The 20,651-nt window shown below is 37.1% G+C and overlaps 1 protein-coding gene across 1 annotated transcript in view; it reads right to left on the bottom strand.

The window, feature by feature from the left end:
- The window catches only part of GABRA4 (gamma-aminobutyric acid type A receptor subunit alpha4), a 69,707-nt gene that overhangs the window by 36,516 nt on the left and 12,540 nt on the right, over nucleotides 1-20,651 (bottom strand). The window contains exons 3-8 of the mRNA XM_053578109.1: nucleotides 16,423-16,490; nucleotides 15,309-15,529; nucleotides 15,059-15,141; nucleotides 11,957-12,100; nucleotides 7,843-7,995; nucleotides 3,021-3,280 (exon numbers count right to left, since the gene is read on the bottom strand). Of these exons, the coding sequence (XP_053434084.1) occupies nucleotides 3,021-3,280; nucleotides 7,843-7,995; nucleotides 11,957-12,100; nucleotides 15,059-15,141; nucleotides 15,309-15,529; nucleotides 16,423-16,490 (929 nt within the window). The remainder of the gene's footprint in view (nucleotides 1-3,020; nucleotides 3,281-7,842; nucleotides 7,996-11,956; nucleotides 12,101-15,058; nucleotides 15,142-15,308; nucleotides 15,530-16,422; nucleotides 16,491-20,651) is intronic.

The raw sequence follows: 20,651 nt of genomic DNA, 5'->3' as shown, positions 1-20,651 counted from the left end.
CCAAAGGAGAATGTAAAAGATCATGAAACTACATACCCAATCTGTACTTCTGTTCTGATAACAGAATGCAAAATACATTCTGATAGTTGTGTAAATCTTGGTGAAACTGATCATTTAGAGGAAAATACAAGCTATCTAAATTTACTTGCTATAAAGACATTTCTTTGCCGGCCTGTTCACATGCCATTCTTAAAGACCAGTGCCTAGAACTGTAGGAGCAGAGCTACAAATTGCAAAACCTGACTATTTAATCCCTGCCAGACGGACACCTACCCTGATTTATTCCACTGACATCCTTTCTCTGAGAACCGAATCTCGTCCTTTGCACCCCACGCGAGCACTTCCTGCCTTCTTCAGGAAGTTTAGCACTATCCTTGTACCATCACCATCTGACACATCACCTGTCATCATACGTTTTGTTATGTATGTTTTTAAAAATTGTTTGCCTCCCCTCCCTAGCCCCACACAAATAAATGTAAGCTCCATATGTCAGGTTATTTGTTGGGGTCTGGGGTACACTATAGATTTTTAGACCCTCACCAAGGTCTGTCAAATAAATTGGCATGAAATATGTATGTATTTGTTGAATGAGGTGAACGAATGATTAAGAGACTGACCTGTCATCTTTAGAGAATAAAGCCGACGATTTCTGTGCACTTTGATTTGGGTACACCCCACAAAAGGAGTTTTAGGCCACCACTTGTAGCAACTACAGTAGTCTGTGTAAGCGACAACACCCAGACATTTGTCCTCTGATTCAAGAAAGAGGCAGAGGAGAGTGAGGAAGACGAAGAGAAGGGAAAAGAAGAAGAGGGGACTGTTTGCTTTTCAGTTTTCAAAAAGATCTTAATTTCTACAATTGGACTCCATAATAAAAAATGACACTTTTTATTTTTATTTTTTAAGTCACAGACTCACCGATGGATGTGACAAATGTACAGTAGTTCTCGTTAGGCTTTCCACATCCTCTTAGATCTGTCCCTTTAAGGTGGGAATTCTCAATCTTGAACGTACATCAGCTGTAACTATGGGTCTTCTGGTTCATCGGTTTTGTTTTCTTCTTTCATGAAAGACCACAGGCCATAGACCAGTGGTTCTCAACCTTCCTAATGCCGCAACCCTTTAATGCAATTCCTCATGTTGTGGTGACCCTCAACCATAAAATTATTTATTTTTATTTTTTATATTTTTGCAGTTTTTGTCTGGGGCTGGGCTTGAACACATATGGGGCCGGCGCCCTACTCCTTTGAGCCACAGGCACTGCCTCATAAAATTATTTTTTTGCTTCTTCATAACTGTAATTTTGCTACTGTTATGAATTGTAATGTAAATATCTGCTATGCAAGATGTATTTAGGAGACCCCTGTGAAAGGGTCATTCGACCCCCAAAGGGGTCACGACCCACAGGTTGAGAACCACTGCCATAGACAGTCCCCAGGGGGTACTTTAAAGATTTCTTTTTTAATTAATTTTTAATTAACATCATACCTGTATAGGGAAGAGTACATGTGGGAATACTTAAGGGAGGAGTCATATCTTGATGTGTTTGCATTACTAGTAATAATGAATTTATAAGTTTGAAACTAATATTTAATTATTAATTGTTAGTAGATGAGAAATATTATTGGGAATAGGGAACAGAGTCTAGATGAAGGGAAACAGTTATGCGGAATCGATTCGGATCCATTTTCCTGGCTCGGCGCACAAAGTGTGAGACCCTGTCACTTCGCTATTTCTGAAACCTGGTGTGTGGCGCAGCAGCTGGCTGGAGACCTTGAAGCTGTTTTCTGCCAGGACAAGGCTGTGTGCTCTGAGGGAGTGGTTTTGGGGAGTCACTAATGTAAATTTTTTAAACTTTGTCTAATTCAGTAAGACTTGTTCCAAACCAGATAAGGAGAAGAAAGATCTCTTTTCTACTGTCACCTTGACTGGGTCTGAGGAGTCTATCTGTTTGGACACAGAGCTGTCAGAGTATTAAAACATCACATCTGTGTGACTGTGGGTCAGCTAGGATTTGGTCCTTGAGTCAGCCACTGATTGGCTTCCGTATCAAAACTTTGTTTACATTAAGACCATAATATTTTGAAGCAGTGAAAAGTAATAAGCAAATCCATGTAATTAACGTAATCATCTGTAGAGTTAGTCAGTAGAGTTAGTCTAGTTAGAAGGAATGCCAAGTACAGCCAGAACCTTGACGGGATTGCTTGCCTTGCTTTGAAGAGATCTATGACTGTAACACTGATGAATGAAATAAATACAGAGCTGGCCCGATACTCGCAGCAGCATACTGGAAGCCTCAGGAGGATGTGTGTGCCGTCTCCCGAGCCTCACTGCTCTTAAAACTCTTGGTCTGTGTCTATTATGTATTTATAGTAATTCTCTATAACGCTCACTAATAAATTTCACTAATAATTTTTTGGTCTCTTCATACCACCAGGCCACTAGGAAGTAAACCCACCATGTGTCGAGGCTGGTCCACGACAGTACACATTTATGGGGTATAATGTGATGATTTGATATACACTGTGGAAAGCTTAAATCAAACTGATTAAACATAGTCATCATCTCACTTATTTTTTGTGATAAGACATTTAAAATTTACTCTTAGTTATTTTGAAATATACCCTTGCATTGTGCATGTTAGGTGAGATGTTTTAACACCCATCCATGTAAAGAATGGCTGCTCTGCCTTGTTCAGTGAAATCTACTAAAATGCCTTTCCAACCCAAAGATGTCCACATGTTCCTCCTAAAAGTACACATGACATTTGACGCCCTTCTACAAAAACTTCTAATTCTGCAAGAAACTTTCAAAGAACTTAACATCTAGCTTATTCGGAGTTGTTTAATTTTTAAGCTATTAATCATCACTTTAAAGTTTATGAATATCCTTTTATATTTTCTGGATTTTTAAACAACTTACAAATTGCCCTTGTGACTGTCAAGGTCTCAGGTTGTCCCCACAATGCAAACTTGACCAAGAAGCTGACACTGTAAACTGAAGGAGAGAGGGTCAGATACCTGCAGAGATGCTTCAGGGTGCTTTTCTCTCAGCACTGGAGCAGCGGGGGGGTCCTGAGGGGGTTTTGAGGCCTTCTTTTTGGCTTTTTCCATTTGAATATTAGTAAAATAGTTGACAGCAGCAAACTCAATAAGAGCCGAAAATACAAAAGCAAAGCAGACAGCTATGAACCAATCCATGGCGGTGGCATAGGACACTTTGGGCAAAGAATGCCGAGCACTGATGCTGAGGGTGGTCATGGTGAGGACTGTGGTTATTCCTTCAAAGCAAAAGAGCAAAAAGTAAAAACACTTAATTGTCATTTCTATGCAAAACAACCCAACAGAAAACCCAGAATATTAGGTGGTATTGGGTTAACAAAACGTACAATAACTCGAACAAAATCATTTTTGATGGAGAATTTGAATTCTAGTGATTTGGTGAAATTAGCACAGACTTTGGAGTAAAAGACAGATACGGTTCAAGTCCTAATTTTTCTAATCACTGGTTCAAAGTAACCTGGATTAAGTTTGGAAAATTTATTGGGCTTTATTTGTTACCTACCTATTGGGTTTTATGTACAGATTAAAAGTATGTAAGGAATAGAGTGGGTTGATACTGGAATCTGAGCTAACACACCTGAGGTGCTCAACAAACACACCTAACAAGAACAGCAACCTATTGAAGGAGTGATTCTCATTCAGGAGTGGGAAGAGGGGAACACTGACTTAAAATGGGGCATCAAAATGTTTGAGGTATACATGGCCCACTGCCAGAAAAAGCATGAACTATATTAGGTCTTTCTTATCTGTAACTGAATATCATCTATTAAATTAAAATCATAAATATATCACTTATGTAGAAGCCTAATTTATATAAAACAATAGAAATATATTCCTGGACAAATAGATTTTCTGTGCAATTTGGCATTAAAAATATTGGACATTTACCACCCCACAGTTTGCAGCTGGCAGAAAAATATTTGCAAAAATAACAGAGGTCCTGTCTACCACCTCCAGGAACCTTTTCTCTTTAGCCTAGAAAAAAGGTTAATCCTCACCCTCAGAAAATTCCACCTGCCACTGAACTATACGGCAATGCATTATTTCCGGATGCTATACTTATCCCTTTCTGCTTCTATATTTGTCTGTCTAATTCATATTATCTAGTTAAGCCTAAAAATTCCTATGGGCATTTACTATAGGAATGTTTTTATAGGTATATTTACTATACCCATCTTAATTTATTTCGTGTTCTTCCTAGGAGAGCTCCTAAAGATGACACACCATGTGTTTGGGGATGATGATGATGATGGTGACAATGGTGATAATGAAGATATGTAAACGGAACATTCAAATCCATGCTAATCCCCAGCTGAAAGGCAAATCATCCATGTTCAACCAGACAGACAGACAGACCCACACACTAAGAAAGGAATGATAATATTTTGATTTAGGAAAGATAATATTGTCTCCTCCACTCAACGTTTGATCGTATTCTTCCTAGTACTGTTCTCCGTTTCGCACACAGAAGCCTTATTTCCACAGCTGGATTGTGTACTGTCTCCTTGAGGGCAGAAAAGTCTAATCCCGCTTGAGGATTACTACAATGTTTCACGTAGTGCCCGGCACACCATAAATACACAGGAAATAAACAGTCATGTTTCCAGTTCCTCACCAATCCATTTCCTCTGAATTCCACTCTTGTTCTAAATCTTCAATGCTTAGAATAGGAAAAATTATAGCAACCGTACAGCACATGAGCTAAGACCACTTAAAAACATTCCACAAACTATGCAGAGAAAGAAATTTGAACATTTAGTCATATTCCATTTTTTTAATTTTTGTCATAGTTTTAACATTTTTATTAGCCTCAAGATAGATTATATAACGAATTTATTCAGTAGAATATATAAATACTTATACATCTATTAAAATGCAATATTGTGAATTTATTGGACTTCATTTCAGAAAGAGATCTTAGAATAGTTAGGCCTTCGTTTTGAATCTCAGAAAAGTGGCACCATCCCCATGCTGGTTGAGAGATATGAATAAACCATAAAACGATTTTGAAAAAAATTTAGCTACAACATTCGAAGACAAATCAAAATTTTCTTTTTGTTCATAACAATTTAAATTTAATAGACTATTAAAAATTCAAAAAATTTCTACAGCTTCCTTAGATATGTAAGCGATATTTTTCCACTAATATTGCATAAATTGTGCTAAAAGTAATTTGAATTGAAATATGAACAGTGAAGCCTAAATAATAATAATACTCAATACTCAGAAAATTCTACAAGGTGTAGATAACAAAAAGGATACTCAAATCTAAATACAAGCAGCTTAAAATCCCTATGTTACTTTGTTTTGTGATAACAAAAAGGATACTCAAATCTAAATACAAGCAGCTTAAAATCCCTATGTTACTTTGTTTTGTGATAACAAAAAGGATATTCAAATCTAAATACAAGCAGTTTAAAATCCCTATGTTACTTTGAACTTTTTTTTTCTTTTTTGGTGATAGAATGATTTTCCTGAAGATCAATAGTGTCTTCATCTTCCATCAAGCAGAATACTAATGAAACTATTGATTCATAAATCCAAAAATTATTTTCCAATTATTAAGGAAAGACAGATCACCAGATCCATGACTTAAATTTTTTTGTGTGGGCACCAACACACAAAAAATCCTGGATATTGGCTACCTTCCATTTCTCATTCATTGTTTTGAATCAGCTTGGTTCTAAAGTGTAGGGAATACTGCTGACACTCCTGCTACTTTGTGAGCATCCGCAAAATTAGCAAAGTCACTGACATAAACAATTGGTTAAGTGTTAAAAAGCTGCCACCTCTCCAGGCATCACAAAGTTCTCTCTGCCTAGAGTTCAAATTTGAAGAAAGCACTAATGGGACAAAGGTGTATTTATTACACCTGGTTTTAGGAGGAAGATTTGTTTAAATAAAGGCCATCGGAATACTGAATTGGGAACCCACCCTTCAGGGTAAGAATACATACTTGCTCTGTACCACCTAGGAAGACAATGCATGTGTCATATATGGCTTAGCCGGCATCTATCTGAAAACATTTCAAAGCCATAATTTTTTTTGACACATCCAAGTAGTGATGCCAGGACCTGCGTTTAGAATGTTGAATATGCACCATATTGGCTGGCCCAGAAGCTGGGAGGGATGTGTAAGAGTAGGCTAAGACTGTACACAAGAGTGAATTTTTGGCTGGCCACTCTTAGGAAATGAAATAGCAATGATTTAGACATGCCAGCTGGCATTTACTTGTGTTTAATGTTTTACTATACTGGAATAATTAGAAAACTTAGAAGCATACAGCTTTGGAGATAGAAGGTCTTTGGAGAGAAAATTAGCACACACTGCTCTTCACATTCATACTGATGTTATTTGGTTTTGTTTTTTCATGGTCGCTAGTGACATCCCTGACTCAGCAAATTCTCTCCTTGTGAGTGAAGAGGAAAAGGAGAGTTAGATGTAAATCCTCGCTAGTCTGTGTGGAAATATATTATCATTTGTATTAACAATTTTATGGATGCAGAAAATAAACAGCAGATTGGGGCTTAAACCTCAACTTATTGGCATCCAAAGCGTACATTTGTTGTTTTCTCTTTTTCATTTTCACACATATTTAATAGCTAATATCTATTCAACACGTTCAATGGGCAGTCTTTAATTGAACCCCCCATAACTCTGTGAAGACCACTCACTGCCTTTCTGAGGTCACCCTCTGTCTCTAGCACTAAACATCTTTGTGAGTTTCTCCAGTATGAATCCTTATCTTCTTGGTGAATCGAAGATTAAAGGGAGACCCATTGTCTGTGGAGGTATTACAGTTTTACTGAAGACACTAATTGTCAGTTCTTGAAAATGATGAGGAGTTAGAATGAAAAGTTCCCACCTTCCCCATTCCTTCTCACCAGCATCCCTTCAGCTGTTGTGTGATAAGAAATCTCACACCATGACTATGATCCTACCAGAGAGAAAAGCGAAGGGAAATTGACACCTCTTGTGAGGACCATCCCACCATTCCAAAGCAATTCTAATCATTTATCTTTTTATACCACTGAGTGCTTTTGTTACTCACAAAAAAAAAAAAACAGAGAAAGAATTAAATACTAATTTATGTAATTATAACTAATCTTTCTACTTTTAAAAGCATGACAGACATGTAAAAGGCTTATTCACAGTGATGAAAATTTTAAACTCATATATTCTGAACTTCCTATGATTCAAAACACTCTACAGTGTATAGGAAGCCACTATAAAAACAAAAACAAAATGTTGGCTCAATAAAAAGGTATATAGATAGATGAGCTTATAAACTAAGCACATAATGCCTTCAAATTCAGTGCATTTAAGCCACTTGCATTTTGTTCCTGTTCATTAAAAGCTAAATCATTCTAAGGCTTTCATATTCATTCAGCCATGATTGTTATTTATTTTAAGCTGCCAGTGCATTTCATTTTAACACCTAGATATAATTTTAATTCAATTACACAGTATTACACCAGGAGCCTAAGAATATCTTCAAAAAGTGAAATTCTATCCAGAGTTATACTTGGTTTCCGCCTGCCTGGATCCTAACAGGGGAAGTCTGATGCTTGGCCCCAGAAAAAAGGATGGGCTGCCCATAGCTCCCCAAGCCTTCCTACTTTATATAGGCTAAATAAAAAGAAAAGTCTGATTATTTCTTCAATACAGTCTTATATTGTAGTATTTAATATTTTCTTAGAAATATCTAAAGGCTATTGCTCATGAATCATGATGAAAACGTAATGTGAACAAAAACACTCAAGAAATGACTGGGAATTACCAAATACAGTCCTAGCTGGAACTGATTCTTTATTGATCCAGAAGGAAACTTGAGAGAGAATCACTGTCATAATGCAAGGGATGTAGGTCTGAATCATAAAGTAACCCATCTTCCGTCTGAGGTGGAAGTAAACCGTCATAACAATGTATTCACCTGCCAAGAAAACAAAAGGAAAATGTGTTCCTGGCACTGCAGACAATTATTCAATGGCTTTATAATAACATTTCAGCCTACCAAATATTATTCTAAGCAAAGAAATCATCTTTTGTGCATAACAATGCAAAAATCAAGAAGTATGTAGTGTCCTAACCAGGGAGAAAATGATATTGAAAAGCACTTTTGTTTTCCAGGTCATGATTAAGTGATTTAACAAACTGGGCTGTAACTTTTTTTTTTTAGAAAGAGTCTCAAGCTGTCACCCTGGGTAGAGTGCTGTGGCATCACAGCTCACAGCAACTTCAAAGTCTTGGGCTTAAGCAATCCTCTTGACTTAGCCTCCCAGGTAGCTGGGACTACAGGTACCTGTCCCAACGCTTGGCTACTTTTTGGTTGCAGTTGTCATTGTTGTTTGGCTGGCCCAGGATGGATTCAGACCCTCCAGCTTCTATGTATATGGCTGGCACCCTAGCTGCTTGAGCTACAGGTGCTGAGCTTGGGCTGTAACTTTTAAAAAATTCTTACAGGGCTTTCTATTTTGATGGTCTAATATTGGTAAGCCATTAGCTTTCATTTTCAGCAGTTTTTAAAAGCAGAATTTAGAACTAAAGTTTATGGAAAACCATTAAAAAATTGGACGTACACACCTATACACACTATATGTGAAATTATAATGTTTAATTTTGGAAAGAAATAAATATACAAATTATAAAAATTATTCATATATATTTCATACATGCCCACACACAAGCTTAGATAGAGGCTGTCTTAGTTTTAGAAAGGAGCTGTATTTCTAAATGTTCTCTATGTGAATAAAAATATGAATAGACATGTATAAAACAGAAGTATATGTAACGTCCCAGAGTTCAAGCATATTTCATTTGCATTTAGACAAAAACCTAAAAATCTAATAAGTGTAACAAAACATAAGATTTCTGGTAGCTTTTAATAAATATTTTTACTATTCTATCTGAAAAGAACAAATTAAGAAAAGTGATTTAGGAAAACAGTAACCTTATTCACAAACTGTGAAGCAAGGTTCAGAAACCTCATGTCCTCCCAGATGGGTTTTAAATCCCACTTACAGACTGGAGAATGAAATGTCTTTAAAAAAATATTTTTTTCTGGACAGAGGAGAGCCAAAGTTCCCTGTTAGAGAGCTACTGTATAGTTTCATTATTGATGAAGAGGGTTTTCTCAAAATGGTGACAGTCATGACAGGTATTATAAAGAAAGTCACAAAACTTTAGAAAAAGGGATCAGAGCCATTAATTTCCTGACAACGACAGAACGAGTGGGTATATACAAAGCAGTTTTAACAGAGAAGACAGTAAACTACATTCCTTTATTTTTATTTTTTTACAAAAGATCGTACATTAATTTTATTTCTCCATAATAAATTTCCCTTATTGTATTTTTAATTTTTTAAACATACAAATGCTGTACACATTTAATGTATACAACTTGACAAGTATCTATCCCTGCAGCCATCACCACAACCTACGCCATCAGCCCATTTCCAAATGTTTTCTCGCACCTTCTTCTTCTTTTTTTTTTTTATTGTTGGGGATTCATTGAGGGTACAATAAGCCAGGTTACACTGATTGCAATTGTTAGGTAAAGTCCCTCTTGCAATCTTCTCCCACCTTCTTATCTGCTGTTATTTGTGATAATTTTGAAAATTTCTAAGTACATGATATAGCACACAGGCACCACTCTATACAGTAGATTTTGAGGTCTTATTCATCTTCAACAACCAAAATTCTGTGCCCTTGACTAGTACCTTCCTATATCCACTGTCCCCATACAGCCCCTGTCTACCACCATTTCACATTCCACTTCTGAGTTTCACTGTTTTAGAATCATCATCCCTTCAAATCAGTATTTACCACATTTTCCTTAAAACAAAACAACAAAAAATCCTTCGTCATCACTCAGTTTTGTTCCACATCTTGCAACTACCCCTTTTCTAGTAATACAATCTTAGCATTCTGATTTGGTTTTCAAGACCTTTTAAGAACATGGACTCAGAAGTCAGAATGTTGATGTTTAAAGTTTGGTTTTGCCATTTATTAGCTGTATGACTCAGGCAAGTTACTTAAATACATTCCTTTTAAATCTTTCTCATCTGTGAAATGAATATAGTAACAGTGTCCACTGCATGGGGACATTAAGAGAATTCAATGAGTAAACAAGTGACAAGAATTTAGGATGGGGTGGCGCGTGTGGCTCAAAGGAGTAGGGCACCAGCCCCATATGCCGGAGGTGGCGGGTTCAAACCCAGCCCCAGTCAGAAACTGCAAAAAAAAGAAAAAAAAAAAAAGAAGAATTTAGAATGCTAAATTCAAGTGGTAATTGCTGAATTAATTTTAACTATTGCCATGGTCTGAATGTTTGTGGTTCCCCAAAATTCGTATGTTGAGAACTAATAACCAGTGTAATGACATTTGGGAGATGATTCTATCATAGAAGTGGAGCCCTCGGGTGGCGTCTGTGGCTCAGTGAGTAAGGCGCCGGCCCCATATGCCGAGGGTGGCGGGTTCAAACCTGGCCCCGGCCAAACTGCAACCAAAAAATAGCCGGGCGTTGTGGCGGGTGCCTATAGTCCCAGCTGCTCGGGAGGCTGAGGCAAGAGAATCGCGTAAGCCAAAGAGTTAGAGGTTGCTGTGAGCCGTGTGATGCCAGGGCACTCTACCCAAGGGCGGTACAGTGAGACTCTGTCTCTACAAAAAAAAAAAAAAAAAGTGGAGCCCTCAGTGGGATTAGAGCCCCAGTGAGAGAATCCCTCTTGCCTCTGAGTGTTCTCACACGAGGACACAGTGAAAAAGGTACTATTCTATGAACAAGGAAATGAGTCTTCACCAAACACGAAATCTAATGGCACTTCAATCTTGGACTTCCCAGCCTCCAGAACTGTGAGAAATAAATTTCTGTAGTTTATAAGCTGCTCAGTTTATGGTATTTTGTTATAGAAGCCCAAACAGTCTAAGACAATTATCAAATAACATTTTTTCTGGTGATATGAGTATATAAGGAATGGTTTTAGAATAAGCAATAAACAGCCAGTTATGACATTAAGTAGGATGATAACTAAATCCTATGATTATTTCTATTTACATTATAAAAGAAAATACAAACCAAGATTTATCATCAATAACCATCCACCTATTTGTTGGACAACTTTAATGCATAACACTTAACTTTGTTAATTTTTATTTTTTGTTTATTAAATTAATTTTTAGATATTGATTTACTTTGGAAAAAAGCAGGAAGACAGCACCATAAAATTAAGACAAAATTGAAAAAAAATATTTTTGGAAAGCACTACAAAAATAAGATCAAACTTCTTGCCTCATAATTTGGTTGAAAATAGCTTTAACATATTTTATTACTGACTTTTCATCTCAAAATAAGAAAACCAACTCACTATTCACATCTTACCAAGTCAATTTATTTTAAACTAAAATAATAATATATGGCTGGGTGCAGAGGCTCACACCTGTAATCCTAGCACTCTGGGAGGCCAAGGTAGGTAGATTGCTTGAGCTCATGAGTTTGAGACCAGCCTGAGCAAGAGCAAGATCCCTTCTCTACTAAAAATAGAAAAACTAGCTGGGCATTGTGGTGGATGCCTATAGTCCCAGCTACTAGGGAGGCTGAGGCAAGAGGATCTCTTGAGCCCAAGAGACTGGGATCACTGTGAGTTATGATGATACTATAGCACTCTACCCAGGGTAACAGAATGAGATTCTTTATAAATAAATAAATAAACAAATAAATAAATAAAATAATGTAACTATAACTAAAGAACTTGTGAGCTATCATTTATACATCCACTCTATTACTGGAAAATTTTTGTTGTTCCCTGAAAACAACAGATTTTTCAGTTAAAAAGTTAGGACTAAACTCCATTGCTCATGTCAGGCAGCATACTGACTTTAATCATTAATTGTCTCACCCGTAATCGATTTGATAGTTTCACTTGATACGGTTTGCCCAATCAAGTCATACTGAACTAAGCTGGAAGACTCCTTGGGAACTTCAACTGATTTCTCAGGACCTTTTGTCCAGGTATAGATCATCTCACTCTTCGGATATGCATCTGAATGAGAGCACAGAAAGTGGTTAGAGTCTGTTACCCCTTTTCACCCACCGTTGGTGGTCAACATTTAAGAATAATTCATGTTTAGGAAAGACGGAACAAATGCAAACAATCAGTGTTCACCATGATGTAACCAACCATGTTTAGGATTTAGAAGCTGTAGAAATTAAATAAATAGTCTTGCAACTCAATGGAATTTATTGCTTTTAGACCAAAGATCGGGGGAGGAGAAACTAAAACCTCAGCCCTGGGAACACTACGCATGCGTCAGTGCACTTGGCTGTTTCCAGGCAAACAGGATAAGCTGCTGAAAAGCAGACATATTAACCCCCCACAGCGGTACAGCTGAACTTCTAATTCTTTCATTTCTAACTCACTTCCAGTGCTCGGCCAATACTAACTTCTACCCTAATGCAGCTCTGCTGTTTAGAAATGTACCAAATGCTGCCTGTAATAAAAACAAACAAATCCCATTGTTGGGAGGGCTCTCCAGGGGTCACCCATTCCAGACTCTGCTTCAAGGCTATAGCCACTCTATTTGGGAAAACCATTCTACATTGACCACTACTTTGCTGTTTGTAAAGCTTTCCGGGGAATATAATTATACAACCAGTTCCACTACCTTTAAACTCTTACAGTCAGGACATTTTCCCTGCCATCACAACAAATCCCTCCTACTGGCAATTTAAGCCTATTTTCTATTATATTGGGCATTCAGTGCAAATGGAGACCAGCTGCTTGCCTACCAGTCTACCCAGAACAGACAGCTTGGCTTATTCACATATAAGTTCAAAACAACCAAAATAAATAGTATGCCTCCAACCCCAACTCTCTCCCCACCCCACAAACCCTCCTAAAATGGCTACAGCACAAAAGGTCTTTGATGGAATTTTCTAAGTCTACAAAAGGAGTTGATATCTAAGGAGCACACTGGGAAGCTTGTGTGTCACTTAGCATCATACACGTGTCAGTATTTGTCTCCAGAAATATATTCACACTTCATCAGATCCTTAAAGCCCCGTGCGTACTATGATATTTCTGACAAGGTATCTCTCTCTTGGCTGTACTATCTTGCTAGAATAACCTTCTTCTTTCCTGGTTCTCTCATTCCTCTGAATTATAAACAGAGTTCTATGGTGCTTTTTCTCTTTACAAAGCATTTAAGAATCCCTGCTTGCTGAGTATGATGTGTCTCTTTATAATTCTCAATCTGAAAGCATCAGCTTCCAAGGTGTGATGTTATGCTATACAAGCCCTGATTAAGCACCAACTCTGTTCAGTCTCCTAGAAGAATATTTTCTATCAGAACTGGAGGGAAGCAGGGGGTGGAAAGGACTTTCTCTAGATAAGAACTATCTCAGGTAAAATGTAAATGATTACAGCACAAATGGATTTTAATTCTGGCCCCAGTGAGATCACACTTTGATGTATTTCTTCTGTTTTTTTTTTTTTCTTCTTCTTCTTTCATTAAACCAATGGTCAGGGAACAAAGGACTCTCTCTGGCTTCCAGTTAGCCCACTGAATGTTGTGATTACAAGGGGTTATGAAAAGAATGGTGACTGCCGATCTCATTAAGTGAAGCAGTGAGCAAGGACAGTAGGCAGCAGCGTCACAGTCAGCGCGGCTCCGCCTCTCAGGCAGTAGGAAAGCCAGCATCTATTTTGGGTAGATTCTGAGTGAATTGAAAATATGAGGAAGGCCTTAGAAAGGCAAACGCATTTGCTGCCATCTCTGAGGAGGGAGCTTGAGGAAAGAAATTTTACATTCTATTCTCTCTTATCCATTCATTTCATCCTCGCGCCTTCAACTCTACAAAATTCCCCAAATCCATCTATATACTCAAGCTTTCTCCTCTACTACCAGCCCAGTCTAACCCTCCACCCTCCTTGCTTGTATTAAAACAATAACCTTCAACTCTTCCACTACAGCCTCTCTCCAACCCTTTCTCGACAGAAAAGGTAGGGAAAATTATAAGATGTCAATTAAAAAAAAAAACCCATACCCTTTTGAGAAAGCTTCCTTCATACGATCTATAGGACCCTACATATCTCAGATCATGTCTCCTTACCATGCTTTTATCATTTTAGCCATTTTTATTTATTTATTTTTATTTATTTATTTTTTATTAAATCATAGCTGTGTACATTAGTATGATCATGGGGCACCATACACTTGGTTCATAGACCGTTTGACACATTTTCATCACACTAGTTAACATAGCTTTCGTGGCATTTTCTTAGTTATTTTGCTAAGACCTTTACATTCCACATTTACTAGGATTCACATATACCCTTGTAAGATGCACCGCCTCTTTCATGTTTACATGGATGGAGCTGGAACATATTCTTCTTAGTAAAGTGTCTCAAGAATGAAAGAAAAGTACCCAATGTACTCACCCTTATTATGAAACTAATGTAGGACCTTCACATGAAAGCTATAACCCAGTTACAACCTAAGAATTTTAGCCATTTTTATACTAACAATGCTACTTTTGTTATTTTAACCTATGCCCTGGACTTTCTTGGGATTTTTTCCAAGCCTGCTATGAATGACTCTGCTTGCAACAGAAACTGATAAATGTGTATGTGTGTATATATATATATATACACACATATGCATTACATATAAATACACACATTTTGTACTTTCTATGTCACATGTAGAGTTCAGAGGTCCCTAAATTTCACCAATGATTATCAACCAATTAATTATGACTCAAACTATCTAGACTATCTGCATAAATAGGTTTTTTGGTGTGTGTGTGGGGGGGGGGGAAGAGGACTGTTTTTATCTCTTTACTTTAAATTATAAGTCCATAAACTTTCTCCTAAAATTCAAACCCTGAATAGTTTTTGTCACAGACAATAATTTAAATGTTGGACTAGGAACAAATCATATATAAATATCAGGTTTGATGATATAATCATACATTTTAACAACATTTGATTATAACTTACAACTCCCGAATTTCAAAGGGCATGCGTGACCATCCATGGGGAAATCCACCAGTCTCATGGGACACTCCGCATTTATGGTGAGTCTATGATGAAAAATGCAATTAAATAAAATCGACCTTTTCTTAAAAATAATTTTATAGATTCTAAAATGGGAAGGAAGGGAAGGAAGGAGGGAGGGACAGACGGAGGAAGCGAGCAAAGGAAGAAAGGAATAAAGGATTAAAATGGAAGAAGAAAAATACCCAGTTACCTCATTGTGTATAAAATAGTGCCATTTCTCATAATTCTGAACAGCTTATTTGGAGCTGTCATATTATGTGAAACAGATTTCTTTCCATTCCTGAAGAAAGTATCTGGGGTCCACACTTTTGTTACCATCATATTGTTCAATCTTAAAATTTCAATGGGGCCATCATACTTGAGTCTTTTGTCAATCCATGTCTGTCTGAAGAACACATCCATTGTATATTCCTGAGGAAATCAGTTTGAGATGTATTAAATCACAAATGACAATTCATCATAAGCAGGCAGAAAATGCATTAAATGCATTGAAAATTCATTTTTATGAATCTCTTTCCCACTCATAAAAAAGACTACCCTAAAAAAATTAATAGGATTAGAAATGATCTTAAATTAGAGGAGCAAAGAGATTCTCAGCAATAACAGCATTTATGTCCCTCCTGATACCTCATCTTCTACATTCCTAAGAGAAATAAATTACCACGTATATTAATCATTTAAGAATAAATAACTGCAATTTAATAAAACTGCCGACACCAGGTAATTGTATTTGTGTTTAACTTTTAATCAGACAGAAAAAAATGAATTAATGTGTAACAAATATTACTGCATGATTATTCATAAAATTGCAGACTTTTAAAAAAGACAGTAAAAATTGTAGAAGATAAATTTCCATAAAATTTATTTAAATAAGTCAAATAACCCAAGAGTTTCAAATTGCTAGGAGTTTTGGGTCAAGGAATAAAGTAGAGTTGTTTCTTTGTCATGCAAACAAAATATATTTAATATAAGATAGCACAGATGTGAATCATAATTTCTAATTTTCTTCTCCTAAGTAGTTTCCCAAGATAAAAACAAAAATAAAAACCATACACAGGTTGTACTATGGGGACCAGTAATAGAAAAGTGCTTGTCTACTGAGACTGATGTCATCAACAAATACTCACATATTAAGGCTAAATGCAAATTCAAAATCTTACTCTTTAAATACCTTTAAGTTTAATCGGGCAATTCTTTGGCTTTATAGATTTGTGTGACTGACAATAAAATAAGTATCACTTGCTCTCTGTTCTAGATGTTTTCTTCGAACCTCAAAGAGTAGATTAAATTTTCCAACCACCTACCATTTCAACATCAGAAACAGGTCCAAAGCTGGTGACATATATGTCAGTTTTCACCTCTGTAACAGGACCTAGTAAGTGTGAAGTAAATAAGTGTGAAAAAATAATTACCAATCTTACAAGCTATGAGGGTTTGAGAAGTTAAGAGTAAATACAGATAAAATGTATTATGTTTTTACAAGCATCTGAAGTTTTCAATGAGATGATGAATCTCTACAAAAAAAAAATGCAGACAAAGGAACAATAAACCAGACAACAATGTTTACTTACAGGCAAAAAGAAAGCCTCATTACTCACCAGAAACCTCGTTTCTTCAAAGATCCATCACCCCTAGGCACTGTTACAATAGGCAATGCAGGGATGCGAAACTGTTTAATCTCTGTGATTTTTTTTATAATCCATCATTTGAGGGCCTATACAAAATGAGTTATTACAAAGAGGAAACACTGCCACTGGAAAACCACAATGTCTGGAAGGAATTTGTCTTCGGAGAGTTAAAGATACTCACAAATAACTTTAAAAAAATGATTCATGTCATACCAACTAGTGGTGCTTGAGATCAGACAAATTCCCTTGAAGTCACACTGATTCGAGCTCCGTGACTAGCATGGTAGCTAGTGACACCTACTAGCTATATGATTTGGACAAGTTATTTAACTGAATAGCAGCAACCACACCTATCAGATAAGATTTCGATAGAGATCAAATTAAATTGCTGAAATAAACACTCTGGGAGGCCAAGGAGAGTGGATCACCTCACGAGTTTGAGTCCAATCTGAGCAAGAGCAAGGCCAGACTCTAAAAATACGTGGGTGTTGCGGCAGGCACCTATAGTCCCAGATACTTGGGAGGCTAGACAAGAGAATCGTTTGAGCCCAAGAGTTTAAGGTTGCTGTGAGCTGTGACGCCACGTACTCTACCGAGGGTGACAAAGTGAGACTCTGTCTAAATAAATAAATAAACAGCTGAAGTAAGATACTCAACACTCTCTCTGTTAGGGAGCAATAATTATTGTAGTTTCATTAGGAATAAAATGCTATATTATCTATACTAGTAAGTACTATCATTAATGAACACATTATTTCTAGAAGCTTGGACAAGTGATTTACATATATTATCTCAGTTAGTACTCATTAAAATCTCTTTCTATGAGCACAGGTGTTTTGGCCAAGATCATACAAACTGGATATTAAAAGCAAATTTGAACTCCTGAATTCCTCTCAGATTGTGTTAATCTCAGTAAACATTCAACAGTTATTTCATCTGAGTTTCCTTCTGCTTCTGATAATGGCCAATAATTACATTCTTTCCAGTGTCTACATAAGACTAGTTTGGAAAAGAAGTACAAGGGTCTGAGAGGTGGGAGCATCATGACAACATGCCTTTTGAAGATTTTTCATGAAGGAACCCAGTCTGGGCTTAACACATATGCTTCTAACATCCAGTTTGCATGATCTTGGCCAACTCACATGTATGCACAGACAGAGATTTTAATGAACATTAACTGAGATCAAATATATAAATCACTTGTCCAAATTTCTAGGACATAATGTGTTCATTAATGATAGTAGTTATTATTATAGATAACATAGCATTTTATTACTAATAAAACTACAAAAAAATATTGCTTCCTTGCTCATCACTTCCTTAAACAATGTTTATAGCCCTGTGTGGGCTATATACTTCACAGCTGGAAAGAACAATGTCAGCTATCAAGATAAAACAATTTTTCATGGATATTCATTGAATAATTGGATTTATGCCAAAACAGATAAAGAGCAGTTGGTGTCACTTAATGACCTAGTGCTAAAGGTATCCTCAAACAAATGAATCAGAATATTTCTTACTTTAAAGAATGAAGATAGAGCCACATTAAAAAAAAAAAATAGCTTGAAGGAGAATGAGAAAATTCTTTACTGAATATGCATCGTAAGAAAAACATAGCCTTTGGCAGTACAGTAAGAGAAAAAAATCTAGATAAGGCTGATCTATCGTGAGTTTTAATTTTTAAAAAACTACATCTTTGGAAAGCAGAAAAGTTAATTAAATTTTTATCTGAATGAGAAATTGGAAACAACAATAGAATGGTTGGATATTAAAGGTAAGTTGTTATAGGAACAGTTAGGTAATACAGGAAGCAAGTAATGCATGTTGAACCCTAGAAGATGAAAATTTCATTTAAATAGATTCAAGAGAGGAAAATTCACCATGCTAATTTCTTAAGAACAATTGCAAAAACATTATAAAGCAGAAACAGTATGTCATTGCAAGTCAGGACAGGGGGAGATAAATGATCGCGAACCACTGAGGTGGAGTATGTCTCCACGAGACTATTTCACAAAATTTTTGAGAAATCAAAAGTTACTTTGAAGATCAGTTTAGGACAGTAGTTCTCACATCAGAATCACCTGGAAGGCTTGTTAAAGCACAATTTGCTGGACCCCATACTCAAATCTGTTGAGTTAGTATTAGTCATAAGGTAGGATGGGACCAGACAATTTGCATTTCTAAGGAATTCCTAGGTAAAACTGTTCACTGCAGTTGACAATGTTCATTTGTTTCTTAGAATAGGATTTATAACACTGGGTCCTATAAAATATAAATACCACAGGTATTCCAAGAGAATGGGAGAAGTTTAGGAGAGGGGGGAATTAGTCCAATGATATTTTTCTTTATGAATTTATTTGAAGGCGTGGGAATATGCTAATTCTTATAATGATTCCATGACAATAATAAGAATTTTCAGATTCTTATATAACATGGTACTTTCTCAGTAGTTCTTGAAAATGTTTCATGTTCAGAATTATAACCTCAGTGTTCGTGGTATTATTCAGTATCTGCCTTATGTTATCCCATGGATCTTTGAGAGTGAGTAAGATTCTATTAATAAAAGCTTGTGATTAATTTCACTGGAACACTCTTTCAATAAACACTTACTGAGTGAGCACCGGCTGTGTGCCAGGCTCCATGCTAGGCTCTGACGGCAGCGTGGTAACCGGTTCCCTGCCTCAGGAGTTAACATGCCACTGGACCCTGAGAATGCCACTATCATTTCCAAGAAAAAATGGTTCGTAAGAGAGGGAGACTGGAAAGTCTACTTGAGATTTGTGGTCAAAGCTGCTTCCTAAAAGCAATGAGTTAAATAAATTTAAAGAATGGGCATGAAGCATTGGAAGAGGTGAAGAACTGGATTCCAGAAAGAAAGAACAGAACTGAATGGGGAGACAGTTAAAGGCAGGAAAAAGGCTGATGGTATTCCAAGACCTGAAAAGAGGCCAGTGGGGCTAATGCAAGGCAAGAAAGAAAGAGAATGATAAGAAATCAAAGCTCAAAACATCGACCCCCGCGTTCATACTCTCAAAAGCAGCATTTCTTAAGAACATATTTTGAAAGCGGGATCTTAAAGAGGTAATTAAGTTAAACTAGATCAGTGGAGTGGGCCCTCCTCCTAACAGGTCTCCTTGAAAGAAGAGATCAGGACACAGATGCACATATAGGGAAGACCATGGCAAGACAGCCGGGAGACGGCCATTCACAAACCAAGGACAGAGGGCTTAGAAGAAACTAAACTTGCTGACACTTTGATGCCTCCAGAGTTGTGAAGAAATAAATGTGTTGTGATTGAACACCCAGTATGTGGTGCTTTACTGGGGCAGCCTTGCCAGTGAACACAGAGGTGAAGGTGAACTATTTTCCCTGTGTTCCTTCCCTGATATTTAGTCTAGTTCTGCCTTTGCTTGTAGACTATGGTAAGAAGTTTGAATTGTGGGGCAGTGACCATGGCTCAGTGAATAGGGCACCAGCCCCATATACTGAAGGTGGCAGGTTCGAACCTGGCCCCGGCCAAACTGCAACAAAAAAATAGCCAGGCATTGTGGTGAGTGCCTGTAGTCCCAGCTACTCGGGAAGCTGAGGCAAGAGAATCCCCTAAGCCTAAGAGTTGGAGGTTGCTGTGATGCCATAGCACTCTACCAAGGGTGACAAAGTGAGACTCTGTCTCAAAAAAAAAAAAAAGAAGAAGTTTGAATTGTATCCTAGAATCATTGAGAGGCCACTGGGGGTTTGAAGGAAGGGAATTATGCAAAACCATTCTGGTTATTTAAATGGACAATCAATTACAGGGAAACAGGAATAGACACAGGGCTCCCATGAGCAGCTGCCACACCAGTCCAGTTGGGATCTGAGGCCTGAACGAGGGACGTGGCAGTCGGGAAGCAGAGGGGACAGGGAAA

Source organism: Nycticebus coucang, chromosome 23 (genome assembly GCF_027406575.1).
Source record: "Nycticebus coucang isolate mNycCou1 chromosome 23, mNycCou1.pri, whole genome shotgun sequence".
Classification (NCBI taxonomy): domain Eukaryota; kingdom Metazoa; phylum Chordata; class Mammalia; order Primates; family Lorisidae; genus Nycticebus; species Nycticebus coucang.
The sequence above is the reverse complement of the archived record's forward strand: the minus strand, read 5'-3'. Positions and strand labels throughout refer to the sequence as shown.